Source organism: Oncorhynchus mykiss, chromosome 8, assembly GCF_013265735.2.
Source record: "Oncorhynchus mykiss isolate Arlee chromosome 8, USDA_OmykA_1.1, whole genome shotgun sequence".
NCBI classification, from domain to species: domain Eukaryota; kingdom Metazoa; phylum Chordata; class Actinopteri; order Salmoniformes; family Salmonidae; genus Oncorhynchus; species Oncorhynchus mykiss.
Window position 1 is genome coordinate 29,718,076 of NC_048572.1, and position 23,999 is coordinate 29,742,074.

At 42.0% G+C, this 23,999-nt stretch overlaps 1 protein-coding gene across 11 annotated transcripts in view; it reads left to right on the forward strand.

Annotated features, from left to right (window-relative positions):
* The window catches only part of LOC110529758 (neurexin-3b), a 526,672-nt gene that overhangs the window by 377,172 nt on the left and 125,501 nt on the right, over window positions 1–23,999 (forward strand). For all 11 annotated transcript variants that reach the window (XR_005052850.1, XM_036985244.1, XM_036985245.1 and 8 more), the window contains one exon: window positions 9,667–9,848. Coding sequence is in view for 10 of the 11 variants with exons in the window: in XM_036985244.1 (XP_036841139.1) it covers window positions 9,667–9,848 (182 nt within the window). In the remaining variant the exon portion in view is untranslated. The remainder of the gene's footprint in view (window positions 1–9,666; window positions 9,849–23,999) is intronic.

A 23,999-nucleotide genomic window follows, 5' to 3' on the forward strand; every position in this document is an offset into this window, starting at 1 on the left:
ACGTTCTTCCACGGGAAATCCCACCGTTTGGTGTTTTGTTGATGGTGGAAAACGCTGTCTCAGGCGCCGCTCCGGAATCTGGGGTGGCGCCGGAGAGGACGGCTGACGTTTTATGTGCTCCTAACCAACTGTGCTATTTGGTTAGGTTTTTTGCATTGTTTGTAACTTATTTTTTAAAACTTATTTGGTACATACTGTGGCTGCTATCATCTCTTATAACCGAAAATAACTTCGGGACATCAGAAAACAGCGATTAGTCACCTCGAACTGGAAGAAGCTTTTTCCTTTAACGAGTTTGACACGGAGGATATACTGTTTTCTCGGGAACAGAACCAAATCCCTGTCATTTGCGTGAAGAAAAGATGGTGAAAAAGTTGGCGGAGGTCAGGCTGCCTTCTGAGAATTCGTACCGCCCTAACAGGCCCCCATTAACATCGACGGGGCTGTAGTGGAGCGGGTCAAGAGTTTCAAGTTCCTTGGTGTCCACATCACCAACAAACTATCATTGTCCAAACACACCAAGACAGTCCTGAAGAGGGCACAACAACACCTTTCCCCCCTCAGGAGACTGAAAAGATTTGACATGTGTCCCCAGATCCTCAAAAAGTTCTACAGCTGCACCATCGAGAGCATCCTGACAGGTTGCATCACCACCTGGTATGGCAACTGCTCGGCCTCTGACCGTAAGGTGCTACAGAGGGTAATGCATACGGCCCAGTACATCGCTGGGGCCAAGCGTCCTGCTTGGGAGTCACTGAGATATTTTCTTCTTGCCGTGATTTAATAATGGGAAACTGGCCATTTTTATACATGACCCTAAGCAAGATGGGAGGTTAATTGCTTAATTAACTCAGAAGGCACTTGCTTTCAATATACTTTGTATCCCTCATTTACTCTTTGTTTTGGCAGTTACCTGTATGTATCGCTCAACGTCTTTATAAGTTGTTATTACAAGTCTGAGAGGGTTTTTCTGACCAGCCCTACCTTTCAGCTTTACAGCAAGCCAAGTGGCGGACTGACAATTTATTGTTTTTCAAATGAATTATTAGGCCATTTGTTAGGTTTTAAAGATGAGTTTAGTCCCTCTGTAAAAAAAAACGCTGTCTTTATACAATAATAATAAGTGTCTTTCACTGGTAGCTAGCCAACCATAATGACATTGGCAGCATAATTACTCTGTAATGGTGAAGATTACCGGGCAAAGGGTTAAGTTCAGACAATCAGACCGACAAGAAATTAGGGACCCTGCATAAAGAACTGACCATTTAACAAGTCTGAAGAAAGACAACCTCTTTCTCTCTCGCTCTCTCTCGCTCTCTCTCTCTCTCTCACTGCACCCCTCTCTCCCCCCCCCCCCCCCCCCCCCCCCCAGTGTGAGTGGAGGCTTTTAGTTTAGTTAATTGTCTCTGTGTGAGTCTGTTTGAGCGAGGTCATCGTCTCAGACCCTGCAGACAAGTCATTAGTGCTCTGTTGCTGAGGCGAGGTGATGCAGTAGAATCATCATCACCATGGGAGCATCCTCACTGTGACCCAGTGCTGAGTTCTGCTGCTTTTGTTTAATTCTCTCTTAGGCCATGTTTACACAGGCTGTCCAATTTTGATATTTTGTCCAAATCAGATGAGCCTTTTTGCCAACAGTTGGGCAATCGATCAGAATCGGGCTGCCTATGTAAATCGGGCAGCCCCTATGACGTTCAGGGTTCATGTGCTCTGAACACTGTTGGTTTTTGTCTTAGTTACTCTTTATGCTTCAATACCTTTGTAAGGACTCAATTTACTTTCTTTTGTTTTTCATATTATGTACTCTTTTCAGGAAAAGTAATTCTGATTTGTGCTTGAAAAGAGTACTGGAAAGAGCTTAATCCCAGTTCAGATGTGGTAGGACAAAGTGTGAGAATAGTGCATCAGCCCATATACATAGATATCATGTTTGCATCTACCTGATCCCACCTGGAGTAGCTGGTGTAAGCCTTATCCAATACTTCTACCTGATCCCACCTGGAGTAGCTGGTGTAAGCCTTATCCAATACTTCTACCTGATCCCACCAGGAGTAGCTGGTAAAGCCTTATCCAATACTTCGGGAGAAATCACAGTTCATGATAATCCTATACAATACTATACAAAATAATTAGAGTTGAAGTCACCAGTAATATATATTAAAACATTTTTTTTCAGAACATTCTAAAAGGACAATGTTTTTTAAGTTCTTATTTCTCTAAAGATTTTGCAAATAATGTTGCTGAGATTTGGTTGAAATAGACTTGTCCACAATGCGACATGAACTGGTGTGGAGAGGAGAAGGGAGGGGGAGGAGAGGAGAGGAGAGGAGAGGAGATGCATTAAAACCTGTGAAAGCCTTTCTGAATCTCCTGGAAACGTTCCATGAGTTGTGTAACTGTAATCCACCCAGTTTCCTCCATGCACTCTATCTCTCATTGTCCATGGATATGAAATACATATCCATAAATATTCCCCATGCCACAGTCCTGTCATTCTGTTCTGCATGCAATTTACATTGCATAAAGCAACAGTCTACAGCTTTGGTTCTCAATCCTGGTCCTGGGGCCCCTCAGGGGTGAACGTTTTAGTTTTTGCCCTAGCACCACACAGCTGATTCAAATGAGCAACTCATCATCAGGCTTTGATGATTTGAATCAGCTGTGTGGTGCTAGGGCTAAAAACAACAATCCTCAGAACCAGGACTGAGAACCACTGGCCTACATGTTACATGGACACACACTTGAGTAATCTGAAGTCTGCATGGTACTGCATTATGGATATTTTTGCAGTGGTAAGGGCCTTTTTATATGTGGGGTTTTGTGGGGTTTTGACAAGTCTGACTTTGCTCAGTCAATCAGAGCGTGTGTGTGTGTGCGTGCGTGTATGTGTGATTGAACACTGTCTCCATAATCTAAGCGAATCTCCTCAATGTGATAATTGGCTCCCTGGGGTGCTGTATCTTCTCTTCTCATCACCATCCACAGAAAAACACTGTGTCGTAACACAGACACAGACACACACACACACACACACACACACAGATTTTACTCAACGACTGATCTGAAGCTGGCTGAACTCTTCTGGCTGGAAGGATGTTGCAGGGAAGACAAAGCAAGACCATATCCTGACTGACCTAGCTAGAGGTTAATATCTGTCTTAATGTCTCACAGTATCCTGACTGACCTAGCTAGAGGTTAATATCTGTCTTAATGTCTCACAGTATACAGACTGACCTAGCTAGAGGTTAATATCTGTCTTAATGTCTCACAGCATACAGACTGACCTAGCTAGAGGTTAATATCTGTCTTAATGTCTAACAGTATACAGACTGACCTAGCTAGAGGTTAATATCTGTCTTAATGTCTAACAGTATACAGACTGACCTAGCTAGAGGTTAATATCTGTCTTAATGTCTCACAGTATACAGACTGACCTAGCTAGAGGTTAATATCTGTCTTAATGTCTAACAGTATACAGACTGACCTAGCTAGAGGTTAATATCTGTCTTAATGTCTCACAGTATACAGACTGACCTAGCTAGAGGTTAATATCTGTCTTAATGTCTAACAGTATACAGACTGACCTAGCTAGAGGTTAATATCTGTCTTAATGTCTCACAGTATACAGACTGACCTAGCTAGAGGTTAATATCTGTCTTAATGTCTCACAGTATACAGACTGACCTAGCTAGAGGTTAATATCTGTCTTAATGTCTAACAGTATACAGTCATATGAACTGTCTCACAGTATACAGTCATATGAACTGTCTCACAATGTACAGTCATATGAACTGTCTCACAGTATACAGTCATATGAACTGTCTCACAGTATACAGTCATATGAACTGTCTCACAGTGTACAGTCATATGAACTGTCTCACAGTGTACAGTCATACGAACTGTCTCACAGTATACAGTCATATGAACTGTCTCACAGTGTACAGTCATATGAACTGTCTCACAGTATACAGTCATATGAACTGTCTCACAGTGTACAGTCATATGAACTGTCTCACAGTATACAGTCATATGAACTGTCTCACAGTATACAGTCATATGAACTGTCTTACAGTATACAGTCATATGAACTGTCTCACAGTATACAGTCATATGAACTATCTCACAGTATACAGTCATATGAACTCTCACAGTGTACAGTCACATGAACTGTCTCACAGTATACAGTCATATAAACTGTCTCACAGTATACAGTCATATGAACTGTCTCACAGTGTACAGTCATATGAACTGTCTCACAGTGTACAGTCACATGAACTGTCTCACAGTATACAGTCATATAAACTGTCTCACAGTATACAGTCATATGAACTGTCTCACAGTATACATACTGACCTAGCTAGAGGTTAATATCTGTCTTAATGTCTCACAGTATACAGTCATATGAACTGTCTCACAGTATACAGACTGACCTAGCTAGAGGTTAATATCTGTCTTAATGTCTCACAGTATACAGTCATATGAACTGTCTCACAGTGTACATGAAAACAGAGCTAAAACAACAATATGAAGCACTGTCTTGCAGCTTAACAATGGTTACTCACATACAGTATGCAGAGCTATAGTACCAGTGGTTTTTAACCTTCTTCAGTACAAGAAAAGCACATGAGGATATTACTCTATTTCAGTGATTCTCAAACTCGGTCCTTGGGCCCCCCCCCCCCCCCCCTCCCGGGTGAACGTTTTGGTTTTTGCCCTAGCTCTACACAGCTGATTGAAATAACCAACTCAACATCGAGCTTTGATTATTTGAATCAGCTGTGTAGCGCTAGGGCAAAAACCAAAACGTTCACCCGGCGGGGTGTGATCTGTAGGGCCCAACCTCAAACTGTGCCAGATTCTTCAGATCATGTACAGACTAGGAGGAGGTCTAATACATGGTCCTCACACTGTTACCTGATGACTCCCATCGTGTCCCTCTATTCTCTCTCTCAGACTATTCTTTCAGGGATACTATGGTGCATGTGCCTTTATGTGTCTTATCATGTGTTAGCCATTGTTGCGTGTCCTGTCTTTGGAATTCATTGATGATGCATGCTGTGATATCCCAAGTCGGGATTAATGAAGTAATACTCTATACTCTACTCTCTCTCGCTCTCCCTCACTCTCTCTCACTCCCTCTCTATTCCTTCCCTTCTATTCTCTCTCTCTCCCTCTCTCACTCCCTCTCTATTCCTTCTCTTCTCTTCTATACGCTCTCTCTCTCTCTCTCTCTCTCTCTCTCTCTCTCTCTCTCTCTTTCTCTATTCCCCCTCTTTAATCAATTCAAGGGGGTTTATTGGCATGGGAAACGTGTTAACATTGCCAAAGCAGTTGAGGTAGATAATATACTAAAGTGAAATAAACTATAAAGATTTACAGTAAACATTACACATACAGAAGTTTCAAAACAATAAAGACATTACAAATTTCATATTATATATATCATATTATATATTATATACAGTGCCTTGCGAAAGTATTCGGCCCCCTTGAACTTTGCGACCTTTTGCCACATTTCAGGCTTCAAACATAAAGACATAAAACTGTATTTTTTTGTGAAGAATCAACAACAAGTGGGACACAATCATGAAGTGGAACGACATTTATTGGATATTTCAAACTTTTTTAACAAATCAAAAATTATTCAGCCCCTTTACTTTCAGTGCAGCAAACTCTCTCCAGAAGTTCAGTGAGGATCTCTGAATGATCCAATGTTGACCTAAATGACTAATGATGTTAAATACAATCCACCTGTGTGTAATCAAGTCTCTGTATAAATGCACCTGCACTGTGATAGTCTCAGAGGTCCGTTAAAAGTGCAGAGAGCATCATGAAGAACAAGGAACACACCAGGCAGGTCCGAGATACTGTTGTGAAGAAGTTTAAAGCCGGATTTGGATACAAACATATTTCCCAAGATTTAAACATCCCAAGGAGCACTGTGCAAGTGATAATATTGAAATGGAAGGAGTATCAGACCACTGCAAATCTACCAAGACCTGGCCGTCCCTCTAAACTTTCAGCTCATACAAGGAGAAGACTGATCAGAGATGCAGCCAAGAGGCCCATGATCACTCTGGATGAACTGCAGAGATCTACAGCTGAGGTGGGAGACTCTGTCCATAGGACAACAATCAGTCGTATATTGCACAAATCTGGCCTTTATGGAAGAGTGGCAAGAAGAAAGCCATTTCTTAAAGATATCCATAAGAAGTGTCGTTTAAAGTTTGCCACAAGCCACCTGGGAGACACACCAAACATGTGGAAGAAGGTGCTCTGGTCAGATGAAACCAAAATGGAACTTCTTGGCAACAATGCAAAACGTTATGTTTGGCGTAAAAGCAACACAGCTGAACACACCATCCCCACTGTCAAACATGGTGGTGGCAGCATCATGGTTTGGGCCTGCTTTTCTTCAGCAGGGACAGGGAAGATGGTTAAAATTGATGGGAAGATGGATGGAGCCAAATACAGGACCATTCTGGAAGAAAACCTGATGGAGTCTGCAAAAGACCTGAGACTGGGACGGAGATTTGTCTTCCAACAAGACAATGATCCAAAACATAAAGCAAAATCTACAATGGAATGGTTCAAAAATAAACATATCCAGGTGTTAGAATGGCCAAGTCAAAGTCCAGACCTGAATCCAATCGAGAATCTGTGGAAAGAACTGAAAACTGCTGTTCACAAATGCTCTCCATCCAACCTCACTGAGCTCGAGCTGTTTTGCAAGGAGGAATGGGAAAAAATGTCAGTCTCTCGATGTGCAAAACTGATAGAGACATACCCAAGCGACTTACAGCTGTAATCGCAGCAAAAGGTGGCGCTACAAAGTATTAACTTAAGGGGGCTGAATAATTTTGCACGCCCAATTTTTCAGTTTTTGTATGTTAAAAAAGTTTGAAATATCCAATAAATGTCGTTCCACTTCATGATTGTGTCCCACTTGTTATTGATTCTTCACAAAAAATTACAGTTTTATATCTTTATGTTTGATGCCTGAAATGTGGCAAAAGGTCGCAAAGTTCAAGAGGGCCGAATACTTTCGCAAGGCACTGTATATATATATATATATATATATATATATATATATATATATATACAGTGTTGTAACAATGTACAAATGGTTAAAGTACCCAAGGGAAAATAAATAAGCATAAATATGGGTTGTATTTATAATAGTGTTTGTTCTTCACTGTTTGCCCTTTTCTTGTGGCAACAGGTCACAAATCATGCTGCTGTGATGGCACACTGTGGAATTTCACCCAGTAGATATGGGAGTTTATCCAAATTGGGTTTGTTTTCAAATTCTTTGTTGATCTGTGTAATCTGAGGGAAATATGTGTCTCTAATATGGTCATACATTGGGCAGGAGGTTAGGAAGTGCAGCTCAGTTTCCACCTCATTTTGTGGGCAGTGTGCATATAGCCTGTCTTCTCTTGAGCGCCATGTCTGCCTACGGCAGCCTTTCTCAATAGCAAGGCTATGCTCACTGAGTCTGTACATAGTCAAAGCTTTCCTTAAGTTTAGGTTAGTCACTGTGGTCAGGTATTCTGCCACGGTGTACTCTCTATTTAGGGCCAAATAGCATTCTAGTTTGCTCTGTGTTTTTGTTACTTCTTTCCAATGTGTCAAGTAATTATCTTTTTGTTTTCTCATGATTTGGTTGGGTCTAATTGTGCTGCTGTCCTGGGGCTCTGTGGGGTGTGTTTGTGTTTGTAAACAGAGCCCCAGAACCAGCTTGCTTAGGGGACTCTTCTCCAGGTTCATCTCTCTGTAGGTGATGGCTTTGTTATGGCCTCCTTTTAGGTGGTTGTAGAATTTAACGGCTGTTTTCTGGATTTTGATAATTAGTGGGTATCGGCCTAATTCTGCTCTGCATGCATTATTTGTACACGGAGGATATTTTTGCAGAATCCTGCATGCAGAGTCTCAATTTGGTGTTTGTCCCATTTTGTGAAATATTGGTTGGTGATCGGACCCCAGACCTCACAACCATAAAGGGCAATGGGCTCTTTGACTGATTCAAGTATTTTTTGGTATGTTGAATTTTATGTTCCTTTAGATGGCATAGAATGCCCTTCTTGCCTTGTCTCTCAGATCTTTCACAGCTTTGTGGAAGTTACCTGTGGCGCTGATGTTTAAGCCAAGGTATTGTTCGTTTTTTGTGTTCTCTAGGGCAACAGTGTCTAGATGGAATTTGTATTTGTGGTCCTGGCGACTGGACCTTTTTTGGAACACCATTATTTTGGTCTTACAGAGATTTACTGTTATTCTCTCTCTCTCCCTCTCTATTAACCCCTCTTTATTCTCTCTCTCTCTCTCTCTCTTTCTCTCTCTCTCTCTCTCTCTCTCTCTTTCTCTCTCTCTCGCTCTCTATTCCTCTCTCTATTCCTCTCTCTCTATTCCTCTCTCTCTCTCTATTCCTCTCTCTCTATTCCTCTCTCTCTCTATCCCTCTCTCTCTCTCTCTTTCTCTCTCTATTCCTCTCTGTCCCTCTTGCTTTCTTTCTCTATTCTCTCTATCTCCCTCTCTATTCACATGTCTCCTGGGTCCTCAGTCTGCAGTACTGACCAGATTGTTTTCTGTTTAAGAGAAGAGTTGGCTAGACAGCCACCCAGATAGACCAGAAATATGTCATTCATTGTTCCTGAGAGTAGGAAGGGCATGCTCTATTGCACTTCACTAGCAATTTCTCCCCTCTAGGTTTGTTCTAGGTCTGGCCTACCGTCTGCACGTTTGCCACTGTATTGGTGGTGTGGCATGGCCTAAGTCTAAGTGGGTTTTAGACAACCGCACGCACACACACACATATATAAACATATAAATACAGCCTCAATTCCCAGTTTGCTAGAAGAGCTATTTTGGAGCCAAGTTGGATCCAAACGGTGGTGTTAATCAAACTGTGCCTATAAATAGGATGGTGTATTGCCGACTTATACCCTGATCTGTTAGGCCACAGTCCCGGAGTCCCCTTTTTTGTTGCTCTCCATTTGTTAACTTAAACTCGAGGAAGGTTAGTCGATTTTTTTTTCCAATGCCGGCCTTTGTTCTTAGGTTGCAGTCTTATGTTTAATACATGAGGATTGGAAGACTTATCCGTTTTGGGCTGCTGTGCCTGTTATTCCCAGGCAGTGTCTATATTTAAGAGCTACTATAGGCCAGATATGCACCCTGGGAGCTGAAGTCTTCGACCTCTGGTGGAAGTCTTTCTGAATACGATTAGAATTTAAAACCCTGAAATAGAACTTGGAGGAATTTGCCTTTACACCATTGGCTATGTGGTTCGGGGAGGATTTGGTTTTACAGCGTTTATCCGAAACAAGGTGCATCTAGTTTGGAGGAGACATTAGAAAAAGGTGTTGTGTTCAAGGTTAACTCGGGGACCTCACCGTCCTTGGTGTGTAGTTATAGGCCAGTCCATTAAGCTTGCACCTTGTATTCATGGATCTCATTCATTCTCCAACCTTCTCTTTCTCTGCCTTTCTCTACCCCTCTCTTTCTCTCTCTCTCTCTCTCTCTTTCTCCCCATTTCTCCCTCCATGTTTCCTTATCTGTGTTTTTGGAGGGGTTGGGATAATGCAGAGCACACATTTCCGTTGCATATTCATGTACATTGGACAATAAAGTAATCTTCCTCCATCTTCTTCTTCTCTCCCTCTGCAGCTGGTACCACCTATATCTTCGGTAAGGGCGGGGGTCTGATCACGTACACGTGGCCTAACAACGAGAGGCCCAGCACGCGTACCGACCGCCTGGCTGTAGGCTTCAGCACCACCATCAAGGACGGCATCCTGGTCCGCATCGACAGCGCGCCGCGACTCGGTGACTACATCATGCTACACATCGTAAGTCCAGTTTCAGTCTTGCCGTTGTCCCTACTGTTATCATGACATGGTGTCCCCAAGACAGGGCCACAGTACAGTAACTATATCACACTACACATCGTAAGTCAGCTTTTAGTCTACTGCTAGCCTGCATGGTGTCCCCAAGTCTTTTTCTCAAGGGCACCAGTGTAGTCTACACTGTGTCTCCTGTCTTACCCTGGACAGGGAGACTACATCTAGCCCCACATTGTAAGGCCTCTTTAGTTCTATGGCTCTCAGTGTATTTACAGGGATTCCATACAGTAGCAGATACAGTCATTAGTTAAAGCACTACACACCTGATTCTACTAATTCATGGCTTGATCAAGAGTTGATTATTTGAATCAGGTGTGTAGTGCTAGGGCAAAAGGTACTGAAGTTGAAGCAAATTGTAGGGGGGGGGGGCTATCCATAATAGATATCACAGTATGTTCCCCTCCCTTGTTTCTCCCTTGTTTTCTAACTTTATATGTCACACAATCCTCTCAGAACGACTTTCTCTCTAAACAACGCAGTGAATCTAAACTCTAAGGCATGAATAGTTGATAAGCCATGTCTGTGTGATGCATGTGGAGAACACGATCACTGTGCCTGGAAACCCTGTGTGAATCAGCACCATTAATATGTTATGACGAGGACCGTGGTGGTCATGAAATTTTGTCAGCCGGTGATTGTCAAGCAAATAACTGCCCGTCTCATGGTAATTGACTGTTAATTAACATAAACACATTTAGCATCTCCTGGCTTCCACGCATCGCCTACAAGCCACTGATGCAGACCTTTGGAACATCTACATTTTAAAAAGTCGAATAAATCACTGTAATATAGTCTACACCATCACAATGAATCCATGATTTATTTTAGACAGGTCTAAAGAAACATGATATGAAGAAAATGTAGTCTATTTCAGAAGAACGGAATAGCATACTCTGAGTTGTCCTTATGTTAGGCTCTGATCTGGCTATGCCATATGGCTGTGGGCTACACTCGTTCATTTAGCAGACCAGATTTGCTTAGAATTCTGTGACATTATTTTATATTATTTTATAGTATGAAGAATACAATTGAACATATGTGAATAAAATATAATATATATTTTCTCCAAACGTTTAGTTAGCCAACCAGATGAGTAAGCCTAACGAACAGCAAAAGCACTGGCCAATGTCAATCTACTATTCCCCATAGTACAAAAGTCGACCAATTTTATTCTGTGTGAGAAATAAACATTCCAAACATAATCTGGTACAGTTGTGGGATGCGATAGATCCCAAATTAATACAACCACTAGCAGAAAACAAACCTGTTTTAAGCAGTGAGCCTGATGCAACAGATCAGAATGCTTAGCTTAAAATGTTTATCAACTATTAAGCTATTTCTTCACATTATAAGCGCAGCAATTTGCACATGGTAGTAGGTTATAAGTGTGTATGTTCCATTAGCAGGAAAACCCATTCTCAGAAGTGACCGCAAATGTGAGTATGCGTGTAATGCTTTTATTACAAAGATGCAAAAATGTGTATTGTGAAAATTATCTCCCCCAAATTCTAAACTCACTCGCTGCATATGTGTGCCAGTTAGGTTCTACACCCATTGTAACGCGGATTAATCTGCTTAATTTTAAGAAGTTATTTTGCCACTTTAGTTATGATACACACCTTATCAAAATATACAGTGCATTCGGAAAGTATTCAGACCCCTTGACTGTTTCCACATTTTATTACATTACAACCTTATTATAAAATGTATAACATTTTGTAAAATCCCCATCAATCTACACACAATACCCCATAAGGACAAAGCATGTCAGAGCAAAAACCAAGCTTTGAGGTCGAAGGAATTGTCTGTAGTGCCCCGAGACGGGATTATATTGAGGCACCGATCTGGGGAAGGGTACTAAATAATTTCTGCAGCATTTAAGGTCCCCAAGAACACAGTGGCCTCCATCACTCTTAAATGGAAGAAGTTTGGAACCACGAAGACTCTTCCTAGAGCTGGCCACCCGGCCCAACTGAGCAATCGGGGGAGAAGGGCCTTGGTCAGGGAGGTGACCAAGAACCCGATGGTCACTCTGACAGAGCTCCAGAGTTCCTCTGTAGAGATGGGAAAACCTTCCAGAAGGACAACCATCTCTGCAGCACTCCACCAATCAGGCCTTTATGGAACAGTGGCCAGACGGAAGCCACTCCTCAGTAAAACGCACATGACAGCCCGCTTGGCGTTTGCCAAAAGGCACCTAAAGACTTTCAGACCATGAAACCAAGATTCAACTCTTTGGCCTGATATGCCAAGCGTCACGCCTGGAGGAAACCTGGCACCATCCCTACGGTGAAGCATGGTGGCGGCATCAATTTTAGAAGAAGGATGTAAACTATCAACATTTTGAAGAAGTCAAGGGGTCTGTACACTTTACAAATGCACTGTATAGGTCTATGGGCTAGGCTACATGAGGTGTGCAACTAGGATTTGAAAAAGTCAATAAAAAGCATGCGTTGTTTCTTGCCTTAAGATGGACAACATTACGTCATAATATATCATTCACACGTGATAGGCTAATATTGTCACCCATCACACTATTTTTTTATTTAATCTCATCTTTACATACACTAAATAATGTATGTATGAAATTTGTTTTGATTTAGAATGGACCATTATCACCAACTGTATTGAAACAGGGGCAATGGAAAAAAATACATGTATGTAATACATAATGTATGCACTTAAATAGCAAATGGAGGACACTTTTCATGCCAGGCAGGTAGGCTGTACTCCTGTTGTAAAGAGAAGCAATGTTCTTAATATTAGGAAAGTTGAAAAATAAATAGAGTAGGCCTAGCCTTTAGAAAGCTGATGGGCTCCTCCTCTTCTCATGCAATTGCTTAGCCTATAGAAATGTTGCGCAATATGAGCTCATGGGCTCTCATGAAGTGTTTGATTAGATTTTAAATTACATTTGCATTGATGTCAGACTGATTAGCTTGACAATAGTGCTGGGAGTGCTGAGTACCAGGCAGAGTACCAGGCAGTGCTGAGTACCAGGCAGTTAGCAAATTTTGTAGGATACTAATGACCATCAGCAGCATCAGAGCTTGGAGAGGCCTAATTACCATGACAAAGCAGTCACTTGGAATTTGACTGCCATCATGAGTCGTGACCGCCGGTGTGGCGGTAATATGTTCACCATAACAGCCCTATTCAATACCCCTTGTTTTTGTTGTTGTGGTTGACTTATTGACATAATAGTCAACAAAGATGGCCACCGGCTATAGCGATGCCAAACGTATTTATTGGAAAAGTGCCGTGTGCTGATGGGGTGTGAAAGTAGGGATGTTGAGGAGAGAGTCAGAGAAGTATGAAGAGCAGAGAGGGATACAATTACACCACCAGATTGAGAGTCTTTCTCTCCTCAAAGACTCCCCTCGTCTCTGGAGTGTGTTGCAATGTGCTGCTGGATGTACGCTGCTCCAACCTCACCATCTGGTCACACAACATGAAGGCCAAGTAGTGTTTTTATATAGCTGCTTTACAGTCTAGAGGAATGTCTGTGTGCAGGGGTGGGTGTGTGGGTGTGTGGGTGGGTGTGTGTGTGTGTGTGTGTGTGTGTGTGTGTGTGTGTGTGTGTGTGTGTGTGTGTGTGTGTGTGTGTGTGTGTGTGTGTGTGTGTGTGTGTGTGTGTGTGTGTGTGAGGGAGAGAGATAGGAAAATGCCGCTCCTCATTTTAACTGGCTTCGTAATTGCAGAAACTTCGATAGGAAGGAAATCAAATGCATTTTTAATCCTATTTTTTCTATCTCAGAGCTGAGCGGCACTCTCCAGCCAAGCTTCATATCAGTTGTAATTTGGCTCCAACTCGTTAGAAATACATTTCTTCATTCCCGTAGTCTCACAAAGCAAAAGGCAAATTCATTTATCATTAGAATACCATGTATAGTCACAGTACATGCTCAAGTTTAACACTGGTCAATACTTAGAGTTATATTTCTGGTCGTTGTTTTAAAATACTGTTTATTCTCCGTAACCTACCTGGCTGCTAAATAATCATTAACATTAGAGCCGCCAGTGACATCTTTTAGAATTTCAATATCACATATTTAGCTCCTCAACCGTAGCCCTTAGATAAAGACTAATGGACAGTCGAAGACCTCCGCTACACAATACCGCCAATGAACAGAACATAATCGAGCCCAGTTCAAATCTATTACAGTGCAGATAATGATTCAAAGTGACAGATGTCAACCCATCCTGTATTGTTACCCCCTGAATCAGACATAAACGATTAAAAGGATTACATAGCGACTGCACTGAAGACTTGTCTAACCAAAGGTCTTATCACAGACATTCATCCCCTCAGGGATCACTTAGCCTTTAGGATCATTAGCAACTGGATGTGTTAGGATTAGCTAGCTACCGTTGCTAAGACGTCGCTGAAATGGCTTACAGGGACTGCTCTTTGGAACTGATAGGTTTCTAATGAGACAGAAGAATGGAATTGGAGAAGTATGGAGAACCGAAAACTGGCATCATCTGGTTTTTAAGTCATTCAAACTATTCATTGCATCGTTGATTTCTGTAAACCCTCTATTCTTTAAAGCATCTCTTAGTATTATGCCTTCATATGATGCAAAAACATGTGAAAAGTATGACTAGTGGGTACCATAGAAATAAAAAATAAATATCCCATTCAGGTCATTCTAGCCCTTCTATTTCTATGGTTTTGTACTAGTAACTAGGGCTGTTACGGTGACCGTATTACCACCACACCGGCGGTCACGAGTCATGACCGCAGTCACGGTAAATAGGCTTCTTCAAGCTCTGATGCTTGCTGATGGCCATTAGTGGCCTACCAAACGTGCTAACTGCCTGGTACTCAGCACTATTGTCCCTTTAATCGCTCTGACATCAATGCAAATGTAATCGGAAAAAAACGAATCAAACACTTCATGAGAGCCCCTGAGCTCATGTTGTGCAACATTTCTATAGGCCATGCAATTGCGTGAGAAAACAGCTTTCTATAGGCTGGGTCTACTATAATTATTTTTCAACTTTCCTAATATTAAGCACATTGCTTCACTTTTCAACAGGTGTATAGCCTACCTGGCTGGCATGAAAATGAACCATGGGAAAAACGTCCTCCATTCGCTGTTTAAGTGAAGTTCATGTGACATGTCATTTTTTTAACCTGCCCCTGTTCCGAGACAGGTGCATGATAATGGTCCATTCTAAATACAAACTAATTTCACACATATATTATTTAGTATATGTAAAAATGAGACTAAATTAAGAATAGTCTGATTGGTGACAATATTAGCCTATCACTTGTGAATGATGCCCAGTGTGTTGCAGTATAAGGCAAGAAACAGAGTATGCCTTTTTTTGCAACTTTTTCAAATCTTAGTCCCACACCTCATGTAGTCTAGCCCATAGACCTATATGTTTTAATAAGGTTAGTATCACACCCCATGTAGGCTAGCCCATAGACCTATATGTTTTAATAAGGTTAGTATCACACCCCATGTAGCCTAGCCCAGAGACCTATATGTTTTAATAAGGTTAGTATCACACCTCATGTAGCCTAGCCCATAGACCTATATGTTTTAATAAGGTTAGTATCACACCTCATGTAGTCTAGCCCATAGACCTATATGTTTTAATAAGGTTAGTATCACACCCCATGTAGGCTAGCCCATAGACCTATATGTTTTAATAAGGTTAGTATCACACCCCATGTAGCCTAGCCCAGAGACCTATATGTTTTAATAAGGTTAGTATCACACCTCATGTAGCCTAGCCCATAGACCTATATGTTTTAATAAGGTTAGTATCACACCTCATGTAGCCTAGCCCAGAGACCTATATGTTTTAATAAGGTTAGTATCACACCCCATGTAGCCTAGCCCATAGACCTATATGTTTTAATAAGGTTAGTATCACACCTCATGTAGCCTAGCCCATAGACCTATATGTTTTAATAAGGTTAGTATCACACCCCATGTAGCCTAGCCCATAGACCTATATGTTTTAATAAGGTTAGTTTCACACCTCATGTAGCCTAGCCCAGAGACCTATATGTTTTAATAAGGTTAGTATCACACCTCATGTAGCCTAGCCCATAGACCTATATGTTTTAATAAGGTTAGTATCACACCTCATGTAGCCTAGCCCATAGACCTATATGTTTTAATAAGGTTAGTATCACACCCCATGTAGCCTAGCCCATAGACCTATATGTTTTAATAAGGTTAGTTTCACACCTCATGTAGCCTAGCCCATAGACCTATATGTTTTAATAAGGTTAGTATCACACCCCATGTAGCCTAGCCCAGAGACCTATATGTTTTAATAAGGTTAGTATCACACCTCATGTAGCCTAGCCCAGAGACCTATATGTTTTAATAAGGTTAGTATCACACCCCATGTAGCCTAGCCCATAGACCTATATGTTTTAATAAGGTTAGTATCACACCTCATGTAGCCTAGCCCATAGACCTATATGTTTTAATAAGGTTAGTATCACACCCCATGTAGCCTAGCCCATAGACCTATATGTTTTAATAAGGTTAGTTTCACACCTCATGTAGCCTAGCCCATAGACCTATATGTTTTAATAAGGTTAGTATCACACCTCATGTAGCCTAGCCCATAGACCTATATGTTGACAAGGTTTTGTATTACAACTAAAGTGGCCAAATAACTTCTTAAAGTGAAGAACATTAAGCCGCTTTACAGACCGGTGTAGAGCCTAACTGGCATACATACGCAGCGCATGAGTGTCAAGTTTGGGGAAGAACATTTTCACCATAAAAATGCACCTTTATAATAAAGCATCACATGCATAATCGCATTTGAGGTCACTTTTGAGAATGGAACATTCACACCTATAGCCTACTGTCTCATTGATCCTCAGCCTCAAAAAGGGGTTTTGATGCGTGGTTGTATTCATTTGGGATATATTGCATCCCACAACTGTCACAGACTATGTTTGGGATATTCAGTACATTTCTCACACAGAATAGAATAGGTAAACTTTTGTACTATGGGGGAATGTAGATTGACATAGGCCAGTGTTTTTGCTGTTGGTTAGGCATACTCATCTTATTGGCTGACGAAAAGTACATGTGGACAGTTCCTCTATATGCACCTCTGAATTGGATAAGAAGGATGCTTGCAGTTGCATTCCCGATGTGTCTGTCTTCACTTGTAGCCTACTTCGGAGCTGAGATGCCTGTGAGAAGGACCCGATCACGTGACACGTATTGGCTAATAAGAAGAGAGAGCCATGTGAGTGAGAGGTGCTTCGGAGCAAGCCGATGGCAGCCGGGAGAAGGGAATTATAATTATTATATTTAGCCAAAGGGAACAATGGACACTTTGGCTGCAAAAGGCATGGATTCTTTTAGGGGGCATTATGGCCACACAAGGGGGATGCCGCTGGTAAATTTGATGCCTGGTGAGAATATTATCAAGTGCTTGTCAAATTGTGAATGAGCGACTGATGAAGTGTGTGTAGCCTGCACAAGAAACAAATCAGAGCTCATGCCTTTCATGCAACTTTTTTCAAATCATCATTAGTCACATCATGCAGCATGAGAATGTATTAAAAATCAAAACATATGGCCCAACTTTTGTATCACAACTAAAGTTACATAAATAAGTCTGAATGAAGCATTTAGGAGGACCTGTTTCTTTGTGAACCCCTCAACACAGAATAGCCACATGTGCGCACTCCCTCAAACCTTTTGGAGAAAATATCCTTTCTATTTTATTCAGATATGTTCAATTGTATTCTTCATACTATAAGATAATATAAAATACAAGCACGGCAATCTAAGCAAATCTTGTCTGCTAAATGTTGTCATCTGAAATAGACTACATATTCTTCATATCATGTTTCTTCAGACCTGTCTAAAATAAATCATGGATTAATTGTGATGGTGTAGACTATATTACAGTGATTTATTATCATTTTTAAATGCAGATGTTAGAAACGTCTACATCAGTGGCTTGTAGGCGATGCGTGGAAGCCAGGAGATGCTAAATGTGTTTCTGTTAATTAACGGTGAATTATCATGAGACCGGCAGTTATTTGCTTGACAATCACCGGCTGACAAAGTTCATGACCCCCACTGCCCTACTAGCAACCACTGATGTATTGGTATATTTTATGCTGGATTATTTGGTGCCTTTAACAGCAATGAAAGGTTGTTACAATGAAAGTGAAGCTGCAGAGGCATTATCTACTTTTAAAAACTGGGCTCTCTCTATCTCTCTAATTTCTCTCACTCCCTATCTCTCTCCATCTTTCTAAACTCTGTCACTCCGTTACTTACCATCTCTCTCTATCGCTATCTCCCTGTATCTCTATCTCCATCTCTCTCCATCGCTTTCCAACTCGCTCTTTCTCTCTCTCTCTCTCTCCCTCTCTCTCTCTCTCTCTCTCTCTCTCTCTCTCTCTCTCTCTCCATCTTTGAACAACTAGCTCAAGGCTTGTGTTGGTAATCATGGAACTGAAACTGTGCTACTCGCCTCCTAATACAATGCAGTGTTTGTTTTTTGGACGTGAAGGGCGATTTAGAGTATTGCTGAATGGCTGGCTTGAGGACATTCCAAATAATTACTTCAATATAGACTAGAGCAATTTTTCTTTTTTTCTTTTTTTCCCTTTTTCCTTGCCTTTTTGCCAGTTCTCAAATTGGTCTAGACTGTTTAAGGGCTACTTATGCAAAGTATGAAACAGAAAAACACTGAGCTTTTCTATAGTCATATAAGCTCCAAGTTGCTAATATCACTCTTGTTTTATAACAACAGAACCTCATTTAAAACTATTTTTTTTAAAGCGATGACATCAAAAGCAACTGAATCATAGGTAAGAAAAATATCCATACCAACGGAAAATATGGTCACAAAATGGATGCCTGGGCTCTCCTGAAGCGGTATGACTCGTAGCACAGTCACTGTGTCTGCTGTGTGGTGGTGTATTGTGTTGTATAAGACTTCAGCTCTGTACCGTAGGTCCCGTCTCCTCTTAAATCCACAACAAAACTCCTGGCCCAGGAGGCTGATGTGTTGGTCGTGACTCACACAGTCTCATGCCAGGGAATGTACATAGCTGCAGGTGAAGCTTATCCAGGACATGCCACACAGAGAGAGAGGGGTGGAGAGAGAAAAAGAGAGAGAGAGAGAGAGGGAGAGAGAGAGAAGGAGGGGTGAGAGAGCGAGAAAGTGAGAAAGCTGGAGAGAGAAAGAGGGGGGAAATGTACCTTAGCACAAAATCCTTTTAGACATAGTCTAAAAAAAAAAGTATCTGTTTATAAAAGGGAAATAGTATTTCTGTGCAAATACATTCTGTATTATAACCTTAGGACCAAATCTATTTGCCCTTGTGCTGTCCGACACTGTCTCCCTACTGACTGCATCAAAAGACAAGTCCCTCATCACATCCCTGAGATATCTGATGAGAAAGGGTGATTGAGAGGTTGTCTGAACGCACTCCTTTACTCTCCTCGCCTACTCTTCCACTACTCTCCTCTCTCCTCCTCTCCTCCCACAGATCTCTGACACTTCACATCCTGTATGTCTCTCTACTACCCAGCCAGCAATCGGATCCAGCATACATTACCAAGCAATCAGACAGGATTTCTAATGTTGCAATGCCACAATGAATTCCATTACCCGCTTGAGCCTCCTCACTTTAATTCAGATGGGGGAAAAAAGGTACAAGTTGTAGGTAATTGAAAAGCCCATTCCAGACAAGAGTACACAGTGAATGTGTCCCAAATGGCACCCTGTTCCCTACATTGTGCGCTACTTTTGATCAGAGGCCTGTGTAGGGAATAGGGTGCCATTTGGGATGCGGACAGAGAGACCTACAGGGTGAGATGAGATGAGACGCGTGTGGGGCAGGCTGCAAGGGTGGGTAAATATTATATTGCATTCCAGACCACACTGAGTCCATTTTCTCTTTGACAGGCTGTGGAGATGAGAGGGTGTGTGTGGATTGTGTGCTTGTGTGCGCGCGTGTGTGTGTGTGTATGCGTGTGTCTGTAGGTCTTTAATTTTTAGAATCCACTGTGATGTTTTATAAGCCAAGCAGGGACTGAGATATACAGTGGAGGATGCATCTATGGAGTTACATTGTGTGTGTGTGTGTGTGTGTGTGTGTGTGTGTGTGTGTGTGTGTGTGTGTGTGTGTGTGTGTGTGTGTGTGTGTGTGTGTGTGTACAGTGGAGGATGTATAGGCCTTGTATGAGTTCCCCTACCTCAGTGAAATATACTTAACAAAAATATAAACCCAACATGTGAAGACTTGGTTCCATCTTTCATGATCTGAAATAAAATATGCCATAAATGTTTCATAGGCACAAAAAATTGTGCACAAATTTGTTTACATACCTGATAGTGACCATTTCTCCTTTGCCAAAATAATCTATCCACCTGACAGGTGTGGCATATCAAGAAGCTGATTAAACAGCATGATCATTACACAGGTGCACTTTGTGCTGGGGACAATAAAAGGCCAATCTAAAATGTGCAGTTGTCACACAACACAATGCCACAGATGCCTCAAGTTTTCAGGGAGTGTGAAATTGGTATACGGACTGCAGGAATGTCCACCAGAGCTGTTGCCAGATAATTTAATGTTAATTTCTCTACCAGAAGCCTCCTCTAATGTCGTTTTAAAGAATTTGGCAGTATGTCCAACCGGCCTCACTACCGCAGACCACGTGTAACCATGCCAGCCCAGGACCTCCACATCTGGCTTCTTCACCTGCAGGATCGTCTGACACCAGCCACTCGGACAGCTGATTAAATTCTGACTGGCTGTGCCTGGCTCCTTAGTGTGTGGACCTGACCACCCATGGCAGCGCCACCTGCCCAGTCATGTAATCCATAGATTAGGTCCTAATAAAATGTATTTATAGTGACTGATTTCCTCATATGAACTATACCTCTGTGAAATTGTTGCATGTGGCTTTTACATTTTTGTTCCATAGCTATAACTAATGACTAAATAACTAAACTAATAACTAATCAGTAGTATTAGTCGGTTGGTTATCTCTTGTCCTTTTAATTTCCTATTGTCTTCTTGCTCCAAGGAAGTATAGAGAGATTGCAATACAAACGTTAACTGTATAAAAGGCAGCTGTTTCAAAAGACATCCGTGATCCATATTTTACTGACATGAAATTACATTTGAAGTATACGAGTAATGGCTGTCCATTGACATTTTGCACCTGTACTGAATAATGATACTCTTTCTTGACATTTGGCCGCTAGCATTTGCCTAACGATACCTAAGTACCGATTATAGCCAATTGATTACTTTTGAAAAGGGCTCAGAAGAAAATTGCATAGAGGAGTAATACCAGTTAAATGAAAAGAGACCTTAGAGTGTTAATATTCTCTCTCCAACACACACACACACACACGCATCTCTCAAACACACACACACACACACACACAAACACACACACACACACACGCACACACACATCTCTAAAACACACACACACACACACACACACACACACACACACACACACACACACACACACACACACACATACACACACACACACACACACACACACACACACACACACACACACACAGTGGAACACCAGCGATGACACTCCAAACATCTGAGGGTTCCGTGGGGAGATGTGGCTGTCAGTCAAACAACCCTGACCGCAAAGCATTCTGGGAATTTCAATATATTGTGCCTTCTTTCTTCTCCAGGAGAGAGAGGGACAGAGAGAGGGGGGGACACAGAGAGAGAGAGGGAGACATAACTGATCAAGTTAGAACCCCCTGGCTCTGGCCCCAGCTCTATGCACTGTGTTTTGTTGTAATTACAAAAGCAGTGGACGTGGATAAAAACTGTTTTTTTAATACTATTTGTTTTTCATTTAATTTCTAGTGTTTACCTCTTTGCCTTGTCCTCCCAGTCCTTCCCCAACACTATGACCTGTTATATTGTTTGTTGTCTTTATTGTTCCACTAAACATAAATGATTGATGAGGCTGTGTTATGGTTTATTGATGCACTTCCATTGGATGGCCATTGGCCAGGTCCTTAGTATGCAGCAACCCTCATTGATGTATATTTCATTGTCCAAGATGAAAAATTCAATGAGAAACACAAACAGTGTCTGCTCCTTGACAATGTATCCCTCTGGGGGACAAATGGTTGTGTTCCACAGCAGCTCTGTTGTAATGCATGAGTTCCCACTTCCCTGAGTAGAAGAGAGGAGCGAGAGAAAGGGGAGTAGAGGGAGGAGATTTGGGCAGAGGGAGAAAGTGGAAGAGAACAGGGGCTACAGGGAGGGAGAGAAGGAGAGAGTGAATGAGGGAGAATATGTCAGAAGAGAGAGAGGGAGACAGAGCGGGAGAATAAGAAGGAAAGTGAGCGAAGCAAAGAGGGGAAGATATTTGTGATTTCTGAGCAGGATCAGAAGACTCGGCTCAGTGGGTGTGTCTTGGCTACAGTGATATGCCAGTGAATTTCAATTGAACTTATACTTTGTTACTTTGTCAAGTAGTGTCGTCATACCACATACATCCCAGCTGATAAGCCAAGGTGTCAATTTTCCAATGTTCAGGGCAGCTGTTGTGCATCTGACACTCATCACACAGACAGATTTAACTTACAGGATGCAAGTTTCTCACCACCGATCAAAACTCAAACTTGGGTTTGAGAAAGACGGCGGGCCAGCGGCCATTTTCAAATTTCCTCTGTACACGGTGAGACTTCATTGTGATTGATGAGACGCCTGCTCTGGCGCGAGGAGTAATGAAAGATCACAGTGCTCAGGGATCGATATGCCAGGCAGCGTATCTCAGACACAAGGCTAGGCGCCATCTCACTGCCAGAGACACCCTTAAATCCTTCCACAGCTCTGTCTCTGTCACCTCGGCAGCACAGTGAGGCTCTAGTTTCTTTCCTCTCCTCTGTTCTCACCTGGGATTCCGCCGCCGATACCTCCGCTCAGCTCGCAGATATCAGGCTGTGAGAAATAAATAAGAAGAGAGCTAGGCACATTTAGCCAAATTGACTGCTTCTTGGATTATTGACAAGAAAGGGATGATGAATTGCAAGTTGCTGAACTGATACATTTTAACATTAGAAAATAAATCTACTGGAAAGAAGAAGAAAATAAATCTATGAGAGAGAGAGAGAGAGAGAGAGAGAGAGAGAGAGAGCGAGAGAGAGAGAGAGAGAGAGAGAGAGAGAGAGAGAGAGAGAGAGAGAGAGAGAGAGAGAGGCAGAGAGAGAGAGAGAGAGAGAGAGAGAGAGAGAGAGAGAGAGAGAGAGAGAGAGAGAGAGAGAGAGAGAGAGAGCTCCTTCGTCTATTATGTATTCAGAGAAGATTAAGTACCTGCTGGCGAAAGCAGCGAGCACTTTCTTTCTCTCATCTCAAAAAAAGATAGAGTAGATCAAACAGGAAAGTCTAGCTCTCTCTCGCAATCTGAACAAAAAATGTGACTGACTGAGTACCTCTCTCTCTGTCTGTATTTTGTTGATTTAATCTCCACATATTGACTCTGTGTGTGTGTGTTTGCCTGGAATCTAAGACTGCAGAACTGACACAATAAATAGCACATGAATATCAAATATATACATATTTTGTAAATAGAAAAGGCTGATAGTAATAACTATTGTGATATCTATAAGATATATTGCCAAAAATATATATTTGCATGATGACTGTGACTTATTTGTGTCAGTTTCTATTGGGGGTTGAAATGGTGCTGTGAGGGCCATCTACAGATATGAACATTTCCTGTAGTCCCTGTTCTTATCTTTTTATGGAGTGCCCAGTCCCTTACCAACAAAGTATTACAGGGGCCTCCCAAGTGGCGCAGGGGTCTAAGGCACTGCATGCAGCTAGAGGCGTTACAACAGTCCCGGGTTCATATCCCGGGCTGTGGTCAGAAGTCCCATAGGACGGTGCACAATTGGCCCAGCATCGTCTGTGTTAGGTGAGGCTTTACAAGCGACTCCTTTTGGCGGGTGCCTGCAGTTGAACGGTGTTTCCTCCAACACATTGGTGCGGCTGGCTTCCAGGTTAAGCCGGCAGGTGTTAAGGAGCGCAGTTAGGCAGGTCCGTTGGGGAGTTGCAGCGATGAGCCAAAATTG